The sequence below is a fragment of the Myripristis murdjan genome, chromosome 24, assembly GCF_902150065.1.
Source record: "Myripristis murdjan chromosome 24, fMyrMur1.1, whole genome shotgun sequence".
NCBI lineage: Eukaryota > Metazoa > Chordata > Actinopteri > Holocentriformes > Holocentridae > Myripristis > Myripristis murdjan.
Window position 1 is genome coordinate 22,453,225 of NC_044003.1, and position 18,762 is coordinate 22,471,986.

General features: G+C 43.7%; 1 protein-coding gene across 1 annotated transcript in view; it reads left to right on the forward strand.

Annotated features, from left to right (window-relative positions):
* The first annotated feature begins 1,027 nt into the window (after positions 1 to 1,027).
* The window catches only part of LOC115356476 (B-cell lymphoma/leukemia 11B-like), a 32,176-nt gene continuing 14,441 nt past the window's right edge, over positions 1,028 to 18,762 (forward strand). The window contains exons 1-3 of the mRNA XM_030047643.1: positions 1,028 to 1,316; positions 1,453 to 1,790; positions 10,279 to 10,662. Of these exons, the coding sequence (XP_029903503.1) occupies positions 1,727 to 1,790; positions 10,279 to 10,662 (448 nt within the window). The 5' untranslated portion in view covers positions 1,028 to 1,316; positions 1,453 to 1,726. The remainder of the gene's footprint in view (positions 1,317 to 1,452; positions 1,791 to 10,278; positions 10,663 to 18,762) is intronic.

Sequence of the window (18,762 nt, forward strand, 5' to 3'; positions counted from 1 at the left end):
TGTGTATTAAAATGATAAGTCTGGGCTATAATCTGGTGACACCATTGCTTGCAGTAATCTACCACTCAGATCTAATCTCGACGAGAGTGTGTGGTTTGGACACCCCAAACATTTTAAATAATTGACCCTTCAACCAAATAGGCAAATACACAGTGGAAGATCTGCAAAATTCCAATTGGTATGAAATAGAGAGAATTAATTAGTGTGAATTAATATAAACATAAATAGGGAAAAGAAGTTGAACGAATCTGGAGGTCACTTTAGGTGGGAAAAAAAGTCAGTGGGAATAAGTTTGACTGAGTGGAATACAGGGGAGTGGGAAAATGATGACAAGACAATTATGGACAATTATGGACTTTTTAGAGGCTCATTCCCTGCAGATGTAACTGAATCATAGCCTTTTTTCTGAGGTGAGAGCAGTAGAAAGAGAGAGAGAGAGAGAGAGAGAGAGAGAGAGGAGCAAAGCACTGACACCGCTTTTGAAAATGACTGCCGATTGATGGGTAATCGATTACTTCGTTTAGTTAAGGAGCTCATCAATGAGCTCCGGGGAGCCGCCGCTAGTCGTCCCCAGTGTCCGTGTGAGGAGTCCGCCTCCTTCACATGTCTGGTGTCTCTCCCAGCGTGGACGCGCAAACGTCACGGACGCACTTGAACTTGAATCCCATCCCACTCCACGGAGGCAACCCCAACCACACACACACACACACACACACACACATAGACATAGACATACACACACACATACACATGCACATACACACAAACACACTTAGGCTACACACACACACACACACACACACTCGGGGTCCTCCCAAACAGAGCCCCTTTCATCGTGAGACAACAAGAAGTAGCCTCGACACTGTAGGAAACATTGGACCTGAGCTTGTTGGACGAGGAGGAGGACGAGGAGGAGGAGGGGGAGGTGTCTTGTCTGCCCGCCTGTTGTCTCCGCCGCTCTCTCTCTCTCTCTCTCTCTCTCTCTCTCTCTCTCTCTCTCTCTCTCTCTCTCGCTCTCTCTCTCTCTCAACGAGGCTACCACCAGAGCCAAGAGTTGCCGCTCCGCGTACCGCTGCCAAAACGCGCAGGAGGACTCGGTGCCAAAGGGTCATTTTAGCGCACCACTGCTGAAACGGAAGGACTGTAGGGATCCTAGAATAAACAGCAACTGTTTGACCCCCAGATGATATAATCATAAACCAATAATAATAATAAAGAAAACAAGAGAAGGAAGAGAGAAAGGAGCCAAATAATAGCCTATACCCATCACCGGTGGAGTGCTCCGTACCTCATCTGTCGCCACGCTTGCTGCAGAGGTGGGCACTCCAGGATTTTCACCTAAGACGCGCAGTCTGCAAATAGATTATTGCTATCCATTACCTACCTGAGCACATATCAATTCATCAGCTGCCTGTATTGCTTCCTAAAACTACTTTGGCTTCTTCAATCCAGGTGTTGCTTCCTCCTCCTCCTCTGAAGAAGAAGAAGAAGCAGAAGAAGAAGTGACGCGGCTACAGGACATTGCTGTGGACAAATTGGTCTTCCGTCCTTATCGCGCTCCGTATCTGTCACTTTGACCTTCCAAGCGCGCAGCCAAGTTGCAGTTGTGAATTGGAGGGGGATTGGGACAAAGTTGGTCAGCTGCGATCCAGAGAGGACCGACACCACGGTTCAAGCCGACTCCAAGTGCCGTTCACCGGGCGATGCCAGAGTAAATGCCGGGGCAATGTCCCGCCGCAAGCAGGTGAACCCGCAGCACTTATCGTTGACGCACAGGGAGACAATACAAGGTGAGTTTATCAGCCCCTGTAATTCACCACTTCCCCCTTGGCGTGGGCTATCCATTGCTTTATTTCATTTAAGTTTATTTTCTTTTATTTTGCCATTTTAATTCCAATGCACGGGGCAAAGTAGAACAGCTTTATAATTTGGAACCATTTATTTTGCAATTAGAATCAAATAACGCCCAAGCAGTGCATTTGCCGCCTGAAATTACGCCGCACAAACAGTCTAATAATAGATAAAGATAAAGATAAATTGTGATTTGCACAGATCAATTTAACATGTGATGAAATCAGGGGAAAGTGTACGCTGCTCGTTGAGACAATGCAATACTTTGACTTCTGAGGAAAATTGAGACGTTATGCAGATTATTAATCTATCATCTTTATTAGACAAACTAATAAAGATAGTGCATCTTGAGTTTTATTTTGTAGCTCCACAGTAGGGTTATGGTTTTACTACTGAAGGCTATATAATCAAAACTAATTATTTTGTTCTAACTACAGTTTGATGTCTGGTTAAGTGTGTGCGTGTGTGTGTGTGTTTGTTTGTGTGTGAGTGTGTTTCATCCAACATAATTATTTTTTCTTCTTGTATATTGCAACATGTGGCAGTGTGAGGGGCGTGTACAGTGTAGGCCTATTCGTTGTTGTTCAGCATTTGTAATCCAGGTATTTAGTACCCCTAAATATTTAGTCGTTTAGCTGTCTAATCCATTCTTTTTTTCCCTTTTTGTTCTGTCTTTTTTTACAGTTGGTAATAACCACACACACACACACACACACACACACACACACACACTTTCTAAACTACTGTTAACGTGACGTAAAGGCCTAATTATTATCTACACTGCTCTGATTAAATATTGAGAACAGAAAAAAAACGAAGTTGCAGGAATATAAGTGGTTTAGATTATACTTTGTAAAAAAAAAAAAAAAAAAGAAGAAGAAAAAGAAATCTAGAGAAAAAAGACAATGACACAACAACAGCACCAATCTAAACTTTCACTGAAGCCAATTTTCAAAGCGGGGGGTCACAACTTCTTTTAGGCTTTTCGGAGCCGATCTGCGCAAAATAAATTGTGTAGCGCCTAGATTAAATCTGCGACATGCAGGAATTTTCGGGCATATGATTAAAAAGTCGCCTAATCCAATTTCAAATCAATTATATCAATCTAGCCTTCATCTCCCAGCGTTCTCCCTTGCCTAAATCCAATTTCATAGTGGCCTAATCTGGGTAATTCATTGCAGAAGTTTATGATGTAATCTTTAGCCAATCTGTTTTGTGTTGAGCAGGGTTAGGCACATTCCGTCCCACCCGACACCATTTGCCATTTAGACTAATCATTTAGCCGCATTCACTTTGTCTTTCTCATTTGACTTACTTCTCTTCACTTGAGTTTTTCAGACGACTAACTCGCATCCCAAATAATTATGTCAATTTCGAGCGCAAAAAGGGAATCTGAAATCTAATACAGTGGCAGGTTTCATTGTCATCTAATTGAGGAAGTGTTGGTGCATCCTAAGCAGATTTTAGGCAGATGACTGATATAGATCTAGCTTGAATATTGATCTGGCATTTCTTTTTCTCAGCTGTCAAAGTCACTGTCACTAAATAAAGGTCCAGAGGCCCAGTTGCACCCATGTAGTGCAATTCATTTTGAATGTGCAATCAGTGATATCCTTACACTGCATGACTAGAGCTTTACCTCAGGTGTGTGTGTGTGTGTGTGTGTGTGTGTGTGTGTGTGTGTGTGTGTGTGTGTTTAACATTTACCTGCATGGATGGAGACAAATTACTACAGCGGTTTGCATATTTTCAGTGCCTTTGGGGGACTTATATAAATTTGGACTAACTGTCAAATATTTGCCTGTTCTCCTTACAGTCATGGGTCACTTTGTGACATTTTTTGTTGCTTTTAATGGCTTAAAATAATAATAATTTAAAAAAAAAGAAACATAGTGGGCCTTCTTCACTGTCAAATGTTTGTAATTGTGCCGAACGGATGTACCTCTTGTGGTTCACAACATGTTTTATTGCACGCTGAATGCCACAGGTTAGTTTTGATCTTGACAGTAAGAGACGAAGATGTGCTCAAGTCCACAAACGTCTTCAGGATCCCTCCTGTTCTTGTCTTGGGCTTTTAATGGCTGTTTCTAGACATCTTTCTAACCACATTTTGCACCTACCCCCCACCTTATATCTTATAGCTGATTTGTCAGTGAAGGCCTTCAGTTGTTACATAACAAGTTTACCTATTACAGTAAGATGCCTAGAAACGTTAACAAACACTTGGCATTCATCTTGACCCAGCAGGAGTGGACACAGAGCTGAAGTGGTGACTAGAAGCAGTGAGACGCTGATTAGGGGCCTGAATCTTGTCCTACCTGTTTTTTCACATGACACTGTCTCCTGCTTGTTGAAGTGCAGCCTTTGGTGCAGTGACAATGACCTGAGAGTGCAAGGTTAGGGAATGACTGGACCCACAGGATTTTTGTTTTGTTTTGTTTTATTTATTTATTTATTGTTGTTGTTGTTGTTGTTTTTTGTGTGTGGCCATTTCAAGGAGGTCAAATGCAATGCCAAAGTACAGGACCTTAAACAGATGAAGGGAAAACAGTCCCAGTGTGAGTGTGCATCTGTATTTGCTGTGAGAACAATGTGTGTTCATGCATGTGCATGCATACACATATGTACTTGCGTGCAGTGACAGTGCTGAACCTGTGTTTACCATACATACAGGATATCGTTATAATTGTACCCCGTATTTACTTTCAGTTTATGGAAAGCAGTTAATGTATCACCCATTCAGCGTCCCGAGGCAGCATGTCACTGTTGGCTGTTTCTTTAAGCTGGGTGGGTCTTGAGAGGACCAGGATCACACCTTAGGCTAGAGGATCTGAGGGCCACAGGGGGGAAACCAAACCCACTGCAATTTGATTGAGTCAACAGATTACCGTTGCAATGCAAATGCACAGCATTATCATGGGTGACCTGCTGAAACCAGAAAAAAATGTGGCGTTTTCCCATTTGCGGTCATGCAGTTTTTGATATTTTTACAGTGCCTTGTCTGTAGGGCCGAGTCAGCCGTTGGGGTCGTGAAACATTTCCTCCATGTGCAAAATGGCATCAGCTGTCAAATCCAGTCCCAAGGTCTCTTATAATGTGAGAAATAATATCGCGTGTGTGCAGGACTCCAGCGTCTCTCTACGGTTACTCTCAGTAACTGAACTGAGCCCTTTGCCCTGCAGCGATGGCCCTATAGGTCATGCTCCACTTGGAGGAGCAGAGAACCTGAATATCAGCATATTTCTGGACAGGCTTTAGACGCACAGTTTGTACTGGAAGTCGAGTTGCCAGGCCAGCCACAGAGAGTGGTGTACAGCTCACAACAACCAAAATGAATGCATGCAATGTACAAGTATGCACCAGGGCAAGTGGGCATGTGGACGTGTATGCATGCACACAGACACATACACACACACACACACACACACACACACACACATGCACACATACATGGTCATGCACAAACACATGCACACACACACAAACATACAGCACATATATTTACACAAGCTCACTTACACTCAAACCACATGACCACATGTGCAAATTGCATACACTCTGCATGTTCACACACTAACAAATCACATGTAATGCTGCTCCTCATGAGTCCTCCACTCTTATGGTGAATGGTATATTACAAACAGCCAAACAATCTGTTCTCTTGTGTTGAATTCGACCTTCGATTTACACTTTATCTTTGGTATTATTAGGATTCTGCAAGGAAAAGATCCCTCAAGGGCTTTTTCATGTTCTTTAAGTCAGTCACTAAGCTTTAGGTCTCATTCACGACAAACAGACCCACCATAAGAATAATATTCTTATATCCAACAATACGTATATGAATGATTAGCATCATATAGGCCTTTCTTGTTCAAAATTATTTTTTTAATCAGCAATTTTCCACAGGGTTGTTTTACAGATTCAGCTATGGAAACGCTTTTTGGTATCTGTTTACTCTCAGAATTGGCATGCTACTGGTGAAACTGTTGATGTTTTTTTCTTTATTCACACCATATGGCTGTCAAAAGCTAGAAAGAAACCCACCGTACACACTGCGACGCCGCAATAAATATTCACATATTGTGGTAACTGGATGATAATCTCAGAGGAGATGACTGGTGAACATTTTATAATTTACTCTGATTTATTTCAGTTTATTGTCCTGATGTTCCAGCTTTTTTTCCTCTATATTTCAATATGATAAAAACACATTTAGTTCATTTTGCAGCGCTATAAAGTTTCTTTTATCATTATTATTATTATTATTATTTCTCTGACCTCTAAAATCATTTGGCAGATTAGATTTATCTCCAAATGTCATGCCTCATATCTGACAAGTCATTTATAGTGATTTACTGACAAGTCACAGTCAACTGCAGGGCTGTATTTTGCTCACTTTCAGAGTGATAATCTAAGATTTATGATAAGAAATGAGACTGCTACGGATTAAACGGTGATAAGATAATGAAACACACAGCCCTGGCCTTACACAACACGCGCTGTTGCAGCTCTCCTTGGCAATCGCAGCCGAGAAAAAGGGATAGGGCTAAGCGAGGCCGCTTGTCGTTTGAATTTTTGATTGTAACCATCTGCAACGTTGCTGGTGTCATTTATTTTCAATGACAGCGTGAATCTTACCCGACTTTCCCTGTGGGGTTTACACATGCATGTGTGTGTGTGTGTATGTATATGTGTGCATGTGTTTCCAGACCAGCCAGTGGAAGGGGAAGACAAAGGGAGAGAAAAGACAGGTCTGAACCCATACAGTATGGTTGACTGTCAAATGAGTGCCCCTGGCCTTACTTTGCCTTCACCACTAGAACAGAGTGTACAGCTGCTATTAGAAAGTAAGGATTAACAGAAACAGAAAATGGCTTCACGGCTTTTTTCTGTTTAAAGCCCAACTGCTAACTGCAACCTAATCAGATGAAAACGGGGCAAATTGAAACAGATGCGGAATATTCGGAAAAAAATTGCATTTTTCTCAGTTCCTCATTCGGTGTGAGGAAGGAGCGGAGCCCGGAATGGACTAGAATACAACTTTTCTGACCATGCTGTAAAATTTTCTCTGCGTGCACCCGAGGCACAATTAGACACCAAACAAGAGTCTTCACCTTTATATAAGAGCACACGATATTTAGGGATTAGTGGGCAATTAATATCAGAGTACTGCTCAGGAGCTCACAACCTGGTGAGTCCAAATTGGCATGTTTTACCTCCACCTTCTGTGGAAACCACTGACCGGAATTAAAAAAAAAAAAAAAAAAAAAAAAAAATCATATATTTTGCCTGGCTATGCCTTTGACAATAAGATAGTGAAATTACGGTGCCATCCTGCACAAAACTGCATTTTAACACATGCAATGAACAATATCTCAGCTGTATATGAGACAATGCCTCTCCTCCACAGACATGGGTTTCTTCATTCAATACATTTTGGCTGTGCATTTGAACTTTTTTCTTTCTTGCTTTTTTCTTTTTCTTTTTGTTTTTTCAACATTTTACACAAATGGAAATATTGGTGAAAGAGGCCCATTGTCTTCAGCTGTGTCTCCCATCTGGTACACATTGTGCAGTGGCAGTGTGCGGTAGTAGTGGAGTGAGTGACTGACTTTCTCCTCATCAAGCTGATAGGGGGTGCTCTAAGGCTGCCTGACTTACTCTACACTTGATAAGGCTGACTGGCCCGGCTGTCATTTGCTGAATGCAACTGCATGTGTGTGTATGTATGTGCACATACATACAAATAAGAGGGAGAGTAATGTGTTGAACTGTTGTGACTACTAATTATATGATGTCATTATACGAGGGACACACAGATACAACGCTCTCAACGCTTTGGCAACCTTGTTGGCAACTTTCATGATTCAGTAAATCACGTTGAATTGAACTGAACTGAGAAACAGAGGAGCGCTGCAATGTGTGTATCATGTTAGACAGCCGGGTTTCACTGCTATCATCGCACCCTCTTGTCACTGGCATGTTTGACAGTGTGTCTGCTACACACCCTTACCTATCAAGCATGAGCCTCTCACATAGGTGTTTGAACAGAGGAATTAAACACCGTCTATCACGGCATAAGGACATTAGTGTGCCTCTCTTTTGTGAGAATGTGTGTGAGAATGGCTTTGTTGGTTTTTTGTGTGTGTGTGTGTGTGGCATACCATGTCGGTGCATTTTGCACATGTGTGTCTCTCTCCCACGAGCGAGCGAGCCTCAGGATAGATGAGTGAGCGGGTTTCAGAGAGGGGTGCGGTTTGCGAAGATGTCCGACTGATATTCCAGTGGCATAGTGACAGTGCCAACGCCTGCTAATTTACTCCCTTCTGCCCCAGGCCAAGTTACTCAACCGTAGGTTAACAAACAGGCCCTTCTCTCTATCCCTCTCTCCCCCTCTCTCTTTCCCTCTCTCTCTCTCTCTCTCTCACTCTCTCTATCTATCTATCTATCTCTTTGTCTCTCTAAGAGAAAGTCAAGTTCAAGTGCTCAGGTGTCCTTCCATTCGTTGCTTCAGTGTTGCCACTTTCTACATTTATGATCTTCTTTTTTTTTTTTTTTTTTTTCTGAACACCATCATTCCACCTGCTTTGGATGTGCTTATGAAAATGGAAATGAGAATGTAGCACATCACATATAGCACATAAGTCTCACGCACATACATGCAAGTGCACGCTTGCACGCACGCACGCACGCATGCACGCGCGGCTGCATGGCTTGTGTGAACAAACTGGAACATTGGCTCATGTGAATTATGGTCACAATCTGTGAACTGTGGGTAAATATGTGTTTGTGTTCCTTCTTCGCCGCCTAAGATTATGAGATGGAAATTATCTGGCAAGCATCCAGGAATCCGTCGCCATTTAGAGAAAAGATATTTGGCATCGGATCATCACTCCAGGGCGAAGTGAGGGCTGCGTGAGGGTGAAGGGAGTGGACTGGAAAGTATGTGTGTGTGTGTGTGTGTGTGTGTGTGTATGTGTGTATGTTGAGGGGTGGTGGTGGTGATACATGGTTACAAAAGAATACTTGGAATTATGAAACCAGGCAAAACTGTCTGTAATGTTCAAACGGAGCTCCGTCTTGTCTTTAACGGTTATGACTGGGAGTTTAGACGAGGAAAGCCTCCATGACAGATCGGAATGGGCGATACGAGAGTTAGGATCTCTCCCCGATAAGTGACGCTCGGATGGATACACACTGAGACGCACGGGGACAGACAAACAGACACACAAACACATCTCCTTTGTCTAATCGTAGCAGTCACATGGGTGCCATGTTTGAAGAGAGACAGAAAAGGGTGGGGGGGGGGCTGGAAAGGGGGGGATGCAAGTGAAAGAAAAGGAGGCAAAGAGACAGGCAGGCTGTGCTCTGCTCTTCTCCCAGGCATCAACACCCCTCCCTGGGCACCCGCTCGCTCAGACGCCCCTAGAGTCTCTGGAGCCTCAGGTTTCCTCTGGGCTCTTAGAAGAGGACACATTTTCATACTGGTAGATCAGGGTAGCGTTAAAAAAAAAAAAAAAAAAAAAAAGCAGGTTGTCCATGAGGGATTTACATTAAGCTGAGGGACTCCGTTTTAGCTTTGGGGAGGGAGGGAGGGGTGTGTGTGTGTGTGTAATGGTTATTAATGACCGTGTCAGATCTGTGCAGAATGAGATTTACTCTCTTAACAGGACCCTGGGATTGGCTTTATAGATTTTCTGTCTATGGAGAATACAGTGTTCACACTTACCTGTGTGCCACTCCATGTGAACACACACACACACACACACCTCTTCCTTGTCTTCTCTACTTCTCATTTTTCTCTCTTTCTTTTACACACACACACACACACACACACACACACACACACAGGTATGTAGCCTCCTGTACGCTACACTTTGTTCTGCACTTGCTAGCTATGGCAGTTTAGTGCAGCGAAGGCCCTCACCGGAAACCGAGCTCGCACTGTGAAACAAATAGCTTCCTGGCCCACACACACACACACACATATGCACACACACACTCACGCACATACACAAAGACAAGTATTCAGTCCCACCCACGCAGATCTCACACTGATAAGGCTGCTCCCAGGTGTTTGTCTAGGCGAGGCATCTTGCTTTATGCCAAAGAAAGTGACACAATTGTGAACGTAATGATCATCTCATGTGGTGTGGAGAGGTGGCTTTTTACAGGTTTTGTTATCAAGAAAATCTAAACCTCGCTGCGTATTTTCTCTCTGTCTGTGCTGCTCTCTTTCTTGTTTCTTGCCATCTCTCTCCCTCCTCTCTTTGTCTGTTACCTTCTCTCTCTCTTTGTCTGCGTCTCTTTCTAATCAAAGTGTTGCAGCTCGTGTTTTGTTTTTTTTATTTTTTTATTTATTTATTTTTGCCAAAAACACCGCCACCAATTGACATTTTTCGCCCTCCGCTTCCCCTTTTCCTGCAGCTGAGGCCAATCATGAGTCAGGGGCGGGATCGCCATCTCCGGAGCCGTCCACTCCCAGCCCTCGGAGGGCAGGACCCGGCGAGCATGACCTGCTGACCTGCGGCCAGTGCCAGACCAACTTCCCTCTGGGTGATATCCTCGTCTTCATCGAGCACAAGCGGCGTCTGTGCCGAGGGCCTGGCAGCGCCCCGGGCTCCTTTACCAAGCCAGGAGAGGGCAGTGGGGGCAACATCATCCCCATCTCTCCCAGGGTTAGGTCTCATGAGCTGGGCAGAGGGCCTGTCCCAGTGGAGGTGGGCATCCAGGTCACCCCCGGAGGAGAGGAGGACGAGGTGCGGAGGCTGACGCCGGCCAAGGGTATCTGCCCCAAGCAGGAGAGAGGAGGTAGGCAGGATGAAAGAAAACTAAATTTAAAGGATGAAAAAAAAAATGGAGGATGCAATTAGAGGAACCAGGAGCTAAGCTGCTCAATTATGAACACACACAGATTTAAAGTGAGTCCTTAAACACACTTAAACACAGACGAAAGCGCACACACATGCACACACGTACATTCACACATCTCTCACCTGTTCAAGACAGATAGCTCTCTTTAAAGAATCCCAGCTGCTCGTTATTTTGACAGTGGCCTTCAGGAGGGATTAATGTAGCCTGGGATGATTTCATTAGAGTGAGTGAGAGCTGCGCTGTGTGTCTATTCTGCTCTGCTCTAAGTGAAACATCACACACACACACACACACACACACGCAGACACACGCAGACACACGCACATGCAAACACACACTGGCAGGCCTGAAGGACTTCTTCAGCTGAAACCAATTGTGAAAGGCGAGGAAGAAGGTGATAGAGGAGCCGCCCCCAGTGCGTGTGTTTGTGTTTTTGTGTGTGTGAGCGCACACGCGTGTCTGTGTGTTCGTAAAGAAATCCTGCAGCATATGAAAAAAAAAAAAAAAAAAAAAAGGTTAAGAAAGCTGATTAAAATTCATCTCTCTGCGTGGTGAGGAGAAGGGGATTAATAAAGCAGCGAGGCCGTTCATCTGGCTATGGGGTGGGGTGGGGGGTGGGGGGGGTAGAGGGGGTGGTGGTGGGGTAGCTGGGCCTGTAGACTGCCAGCGCTGCAGGGGAACCAGTTCAAAGTTATCAGGAGAGACAGTCACCATCACACACCCAGAGGAACTGGGAAGGCTATCCAGGATTACACAGGCTTCAGTAGACTAAGAGAGAGGGGAAGATGGCTGTATTGTCAAACTTATGAGCTACGACGATGACAAAAAAAAAAAAAAAAGAGAGAGAGAGAGAGAGAGTAAAAGATGATAAAGTTAACAGAGACATGGGTCGCCGAGCGCCACGAGAGGAAAAGTTCAGGTTATGCCAAAGTTTGGTAGACTGGGAGAGATTTGTCTAGGTAAGGGGCGACTTTTATTATATTTTATTAAATATAGTAGTATTTTAATTCATCAAGGCTGTAATAGTCTTAAAAATAAATGTTATCAGACAGTGATCACCACACACTCAGCTTAGACAAGCTTGTGCGCCGACCTGGACAGACTTAGTTAAAAGAGAAAGGGAATTAGCTAGATCATGATTTATCAAACTTTTAATAAAATTCTAATTATAATAAAAGTCATTAGAGAGCCACCATCACACGCACTGGATTATACGAGACTGGGAGGGACGTGGTGTGAAAATTAGAGACCATGCAATGCTGTGAGAGTGTGCTCGGGTTGCGGTTGTTCCTTTTCACAGATGTAGATTTCTCAGGTGCAGTTCACATATTCAGGTTCAGCCAGCTTTGATTGCAAAAGTGACAGTCTGTGATCATAATCAATAAAATATTCCAAATGAGTAGATGTTGAAACACAGAGAGGCCTAAGAGCTCAGGTATATTCGGGGCGACTTGGTTAGAAAGAGCCGGTGATTGTGCTGTCATGTTTAATTTCATTATCTTTATTTTGACGTGTCACCTGCGCTTTAGGATTTGTATGATTCTGTAAGGCTATGCCAGCCCATGAGAAATTGTGAAATGTTATTAGGAAAGTGATTCTTTCTTGAAAAGTTGACTTTTGAAGGTACACGGTATCTCCAGGACACAGATTTGAACATGCTATACATTTTAGAATCAAACCTAAAGAGACCATATTTTACAGTACCTTTTACAGAAGTCAGCACATATGTACAGGCCGCCATCTTTTGCAGAGGGAAAAAAAAAAACCTCTATTAGAAGAGTTTCCAAATATTATCGGTTAGCACACTTTTGAATGTCAGTGGTAATTTTCAGAAAAATAAAAAACATGGGATTTATGGTGCAGATTGCATTAAATCCCACAATTGATTTCACTGCTGAAAAACAACATACCGAGTGGAGCAAATAATGATTAATCGTGTCATCTATTCTGTTTAAATGGCGTCAGTCAAAACAACTAGTTCATCTGCACTGCCTTGCATTTCCATAGTTGGCAACATGTTAAATGTATTTATTGATTGCATTTGTGGGGAAAAAAAAAAAAAAAACACTCTGGAAATTGAAAGGAGCTTTAGCAACAGCAGTGAACCCACCCCTAGGCCCTGTTGCAGGGGTTAAAAAACACAACATGGAACTCATTTGGAAGCCTCATACAATGAAAAAGACGCAACACTTTTTTTATATGGCGTTTTGTCTTTCAGGTGGTCAAAGGAAAAAAACACTTAATTGGGCAGCTAAATACACTTAGCTTGGTTTTGTCTGCAAGTCAGCCAGGCAGTTAGTCAGTGAGTCAGCCTGTTGGGCTGCCAGTCAGCCAGTCGGCCAGCCAGCCAGTCAGTCAGTCAGTCAGCAAGACAGTCAGCCAGGCTTATCACTAAGAGAACAGGACATGAAAGCACTCGAAGCCCTAAATGAAACAGAGGAGGAGAGCTTTGTTCAACACATTAGATTGCCACTCAAGGCAGTCTTAAGTTTCAACCAAATTAGATTACATTATTAGGCCTAATTAGGTCCAGTGTGGTGCCGACACACATGCACACACGCAGCAAGACACAGGCGGCTACATTATCGGAAGTGCACAATTGCTTGCATGCAGTATTTAGGACTTAGTGGTCTGAAACACATGCAAATATTTTCAAAACAGGTGTCAGAAAAGCAGATAAACAAACAAGGCTAGGAGAATATGTAAAAAATAATAATTAAAAAAAAAAAGATTTCCCTGCCACACACATGCAAACACACACAGAAACACGGAGTAATTGGCTATTGTACGGTTTGTGTAACCCTTAACCCTCTCCCCTGCTTGCTGGTTTATAACATCCTGTCTGGCCTTGTTGTCTGTTAGCCCGCTTGCTTAGACTGCAAACATGCTGCAAGGTTAGCAGATTCAACCCCAAAACCTGCACGCGCACACACACACACACACGTGCACACACGCACACACCACACAGATGAAAAATGGCCCTTCTGTGTCCTGATTTTTTTATTTCCTTGAGTTTCTCCTGCTGAGGCATGCACTCTGTGTGTACATGTGTGGGCTCTGTGTGCGAGCGTGTGCCTTTCGCATCATTTGTGTGTGCGTGCATATGTGCATGTGTATGTGTGCGGTGTGTGTCTGAAGAATGATGCGTGTCATCAGACAGCGAGTGGCTGTCGCTAGGGGAGCGTTGCCATGCTAAGACGACCCTGGCCCTGCTTTGAACCCCTCCCAGGATGGCTGGCAGGCCCCCTCGGAGCACTTTAAGACATCCAGAACACGGGGACGAGGGGGACATTATGACAACCTGTCTCTCTCACTCACTGACACACACATGCACCGTGTATAGAGATCCCTTGGTAAATATTTCATGAGATGCAATGTGAACAACAGCAACGTCCTCAAACATCTCTCTCTCAATCCACCTTTGATCCTCCTGCTCTGAACTTTATCCGTCGCTAGTCTTGCACTATTACACTCCTGCCAGTTGGACCAGTTTATTTACATTAGAGCACTGTTTGGTATTAATCATAAAAGTTACTACAATAAACAACTTCCCAGCTCCCTCTGATACCAGCACGAGTGTCTCTTAACTGAGCCAAAGCTGAATTTCCAATGTGTTTTTGTAATATATCGTCTGTGCACCAGTCTCAAAGAAAGTATTTACACCAAAAGGCCTCAGGCCCAGTTCATATTTACAGATATTTTATGTGTCTATACAGCAGCAACAGAGTACACTGCAGCCACAGGGCTGCTGTCATAAATTTCATAATATGGCATGATGGAGGAATTTAATTTTAAATGAGATACCTGCCATTCTAAAAATGCAACACCCACTCATGCAGGGATATTACTAGTATAACGTTTTAAATGATAAAAACCCATTTTGCTTTTGAAATTTAGAGCAATATAAACAAGAGGGATTTGTTTTCTCCAGGAGTGACTCATAGCGGTTTTGAATGCAAACCTCCTGGTGTCAGTGTTTATTCCCTGTATGTTTCAGTCCTACAAACATGTCAAAAAGTAAAAGTGACCTCTACACCCAAAAAGGTCAGATTTGCGATACTGTGCCCTTGTGATTTCAGTCGTAACTGCTGGTGTCACTACAGATCTGTGACATTCCAGTTTCCACACCTCTCCAGCAGTGTGCATTTGAAGGTGTCTCTCTCTCTTCTGAGTCTTTCTCCCTCTCTCTTTTTTTTTTGCCCCACCACCCAATGCTCCTTTAATCACCTGGCTTGCTCTCATTTCCATATTAAATAGGCTTTAATCATGAAAAGCAATCAGGCTCTTGCATATTCATACCTTCCCCTGTACGCCGGCTTCCCTGTCTCGCTCCAGTGCCAAGCAGCCAGTAATCAGTAGGCAGGCGGCGTAATGCCATAGCCCCGGCCCATCGCATGAAAACACACACTGCGTGAGTTAGAAATAACTTCACATGCTACTTACGTATTATCTCTACTCCAAGAGAGAGAGAGAGAGAGAGAGGAAGAGAGAGATAGGGTGAGTGAGAGAGGGAAGGAGTGTGAGAGAGAGGGGTAGAGAGATAAAAAAAGAAAGATGGCGAGACTGATCCCTGATTTGAGCTGCGAATATTTGTACAGAGGCTCAAGGAAAAGTCGATTTGCATAATGACTTTGTAGTTTTGCATTAATCACATTTGCATATGAAACTGCGTTAATTACTCCTGATGATTTTTTTTTTAAACTTGCTTCATTTGATGTCCAAGCTCTGGGGTTGTGATTAGGGGTTACACGGTGGCAGTTGTGTGGGTGGCGTGTGTAGCATCGTGTGTGTGTGTGTGCCCATGTGTGCACATCTGCCTGCCGGTGTGTCTGTGCGTGTGTTCATGCTTTTGTGTTCATATGCAGTCTTACGTATGGCTCTTCTGAGTGCTTACGTGAGTGTTTTGAAAGCCTGCCAGGGTATTTGTCTTGTGTCCGCTGTTAGGCGTGTGTGTGTGTGTGTGTGTTTGTGTGCATGCTCCCATGTTTCTGCATAGGGCAACCATTCGCTTTTGCTCTGCGGGAGACAAGAGGAGCATACTCCTTTCATTTAAAGTACACAGTGAACATTTTCAAAGAAATGTGAACATACACTTGTTTACAATATCCCCTCTCATGTCTTTCTCTTCTGCACTTTCAAGTTGCAGGGAGAAAGAGAGAACGAGAGGGGGTGGGGGGGTGGAGGTGGGCAGACAGCGAGAGAGTGTGTTGTTAGGTGTATATAACAGCTGAGGATTTTAAGGCCTTGGGTAACATCAACACTATACAGATTGGTGATGTCACTTTCAATGGATAAGATAAGAAAGGAGAGCTCGCTTCCTATAGATGTTTAGCCGCTCACCTGGATGTGCACGCAACTTCCAACACAATACAAAAGCAAGGTTGAGCCTTCCTCTCAAGGCACAATTGTTCCTATGCATTATTTAAAATAGACTGCACACGAAAAAAAGCTAATTGCAGGAGCTTCCTCGCTATGGCACATACATCCAAGGGCAATTATTGTCTTCCCAAGCACATAATGAATATCTCCATACGTTCGTTTACATTCTCATAGCCATGTGTGCTGTTAGATGTGTTCTTGCATGTGTGCTATATGTGGGCTCCCCTAGCGTTGTTGGCCCATAACACTGCCCCTCAGACAGGACCACCCCAGGGGCTGTCTGACTCCGCCTGTGTCTGTCTGCCTGCTATATCCAGCAGGGTCAACTAGGTCTGTATGGGAGCTGCTAAACGTGGCCCAGCTGCACACACACACACCAGCACAATCACCTTAAACACACTCAAACACACTCGCACACACAGAAACACACAGATAAAAAATGTACATTCATTCACATATGTACGCGCGAGCAGGAAACATAACATGGATGCAGAAGAGTGCGATGCTTTACACACACACGCGCGCAAAACATGCAGGAATGCATGCAAGCGCTCACTCACACTAAGGCATGCACATCCCCACCAAAGACACACACATGCACACACGTACACACACGGCTTTAAGGCTCCCACATGAAGGCATCAAACGCTCCACAGCCAGCTTTATGGCACTCATATGGCAGCAGATTTGATATTTTCCTACCACAGCGGGGGAATAAAACTCGCCACTAATTTGGACTGCGAGCGCCACCGCTAACTTTCAGCATGTGCCGACTGACTGTGTCTTCCAGATGTGTGGACTCTTTGCTCCTTAACAGCCTTACTTAAGAGGCATTAGAAACCTCACACCCCGTCCCTGCTACGCATGGCGAGCGATGATGAAGCTTCGGTATTAAACACAGACACGTTGCTTTTGCACAAATCTCAGTTCAACTGTGCAGTGCAAGTTGTCCATACTGGTGGAAATCTAAATGTTTTTTTTTTTTTTTTTTTTTTTTTTTTAATTTAGTCACATAAATAGCTGTAATCGAGGTTATTGGAGTGCTGCATGCTGGTTATGCAAGGTGCCCCTTGCTTCTTGGTTGTGACATTTGATCACACATGTGCATTCATCACTGCTGAGTAATGTAGCAAATGTGATAATAGGGCCACAGCTTAAAAAGGTATGCACTCACTAATACACATATGCGTTTGTTCAACACATATAGGTAGCTGTGCACGCACGCACACACACAGTCACGGATAAGAACCTGCCCAGCAAGATGTACACCTTGCCCTTACTGTAAAAACACTCCTTAGAGAGCAGCTCAAGCCTATATGGCAGACATGCAGATAAAAACCTCATGTGTTGGTGTGTGTTCAGCTTTTGTACCGCCTGCCAGACCTTGTGCATAACATATAATACACCCCCTTTCAGGGGTAAATGGAGAGATTTTCTGACCGGGGCATTCACTCATTTTTTTTTTTTTTTTTTTTTTGTTGGAAAAATAGTGTGTGTTTGTCTTTGGGAGGAAAAGACTACCATTAGTATTTGTGAAAAGGAAAAGCGCTGGGGCTTGTTAGCTTGTCAGACAGGGGTAATCCTACTTACTACACTGTTGTTGTTCTCTTCCTCTTATCTTATTAGCGTCCCACTCTGATTGGGTGGGATTGTGGGAGAAGAAAATGAGGAGACGGCGTTTATGGCCGTATTTTCCTTTTTACGTGCTGCCTCACCACAGAGAGATATTGAAAGCCTTTCATGGTACACTTACAATTCCCCTTATTTCACCCACTTATTTGTCGTGAGCAATTACTTAAAGAAAGAAGCCTCGACACTGACAAACACATGAACAACATAGGCTGTTTTTATGTTTGCCTGCCAGTTAAATATAAATCTACAGCGGCCAAGGAACAATATCCAACAAAAAAAATGCATTATTGATACTTTCATACACAGTATACCACCCTGGCACATCCCATCTCTTTCCATTCATCCCGCCGATGTCAAAAGAAATCAAAATCACTGCCATGGTGATTTTTGTGCTCTGGTGATGTTCGAGCTGTTCATACATTGTAACACACATTCAAAAGTTGCATGATTTATTATTAGTATGAGGGGGGGAAAAAAAGTGAAGATGAGCTCACTGGCAAAATCAGTTGATTTTTTTTTTTTTTTTAGTGGGGACAAAATTTACATTTGAACTTCAAATTCAAAATATATGTAGTTTTTCCTCTCTTTTTTTCATGGGTGAAAGACAAACAAACACAAACAACAACACTGAGTCCATGAGAACATAGCACAGCTTTAACTCATGGAACATGTCCTGCTGTCCTGCAAAACAGGCAGAAAAAAAAAAAAAAAAACATTTCTGGTGTGTGTGTGTGTGTGTCTGGGATGAAAGAGGGCTTGCACTGTCATGTCCATAGATGGCATTGGAGGCAGGGAAGTTATCTGCTCAAGGTTAAGGGGCTACACTCTCCTCATATACTGGCATAAGTCAAACTTTTCCAAAAACCCCTCTCCTCTGTGTCTGTCTTTCCCAGAGCAGAACAGAGCAAGCCAAAATGAAATAAAGCCTAAGATGTTATCAGGGTGATTGGTGCCAGCGGAGCTTGTCTGGGCCTGTGGTCTGGCAGGGCAGCGCCGGCCCGTACCAGCGCTGGTGTGTGTGTGTGT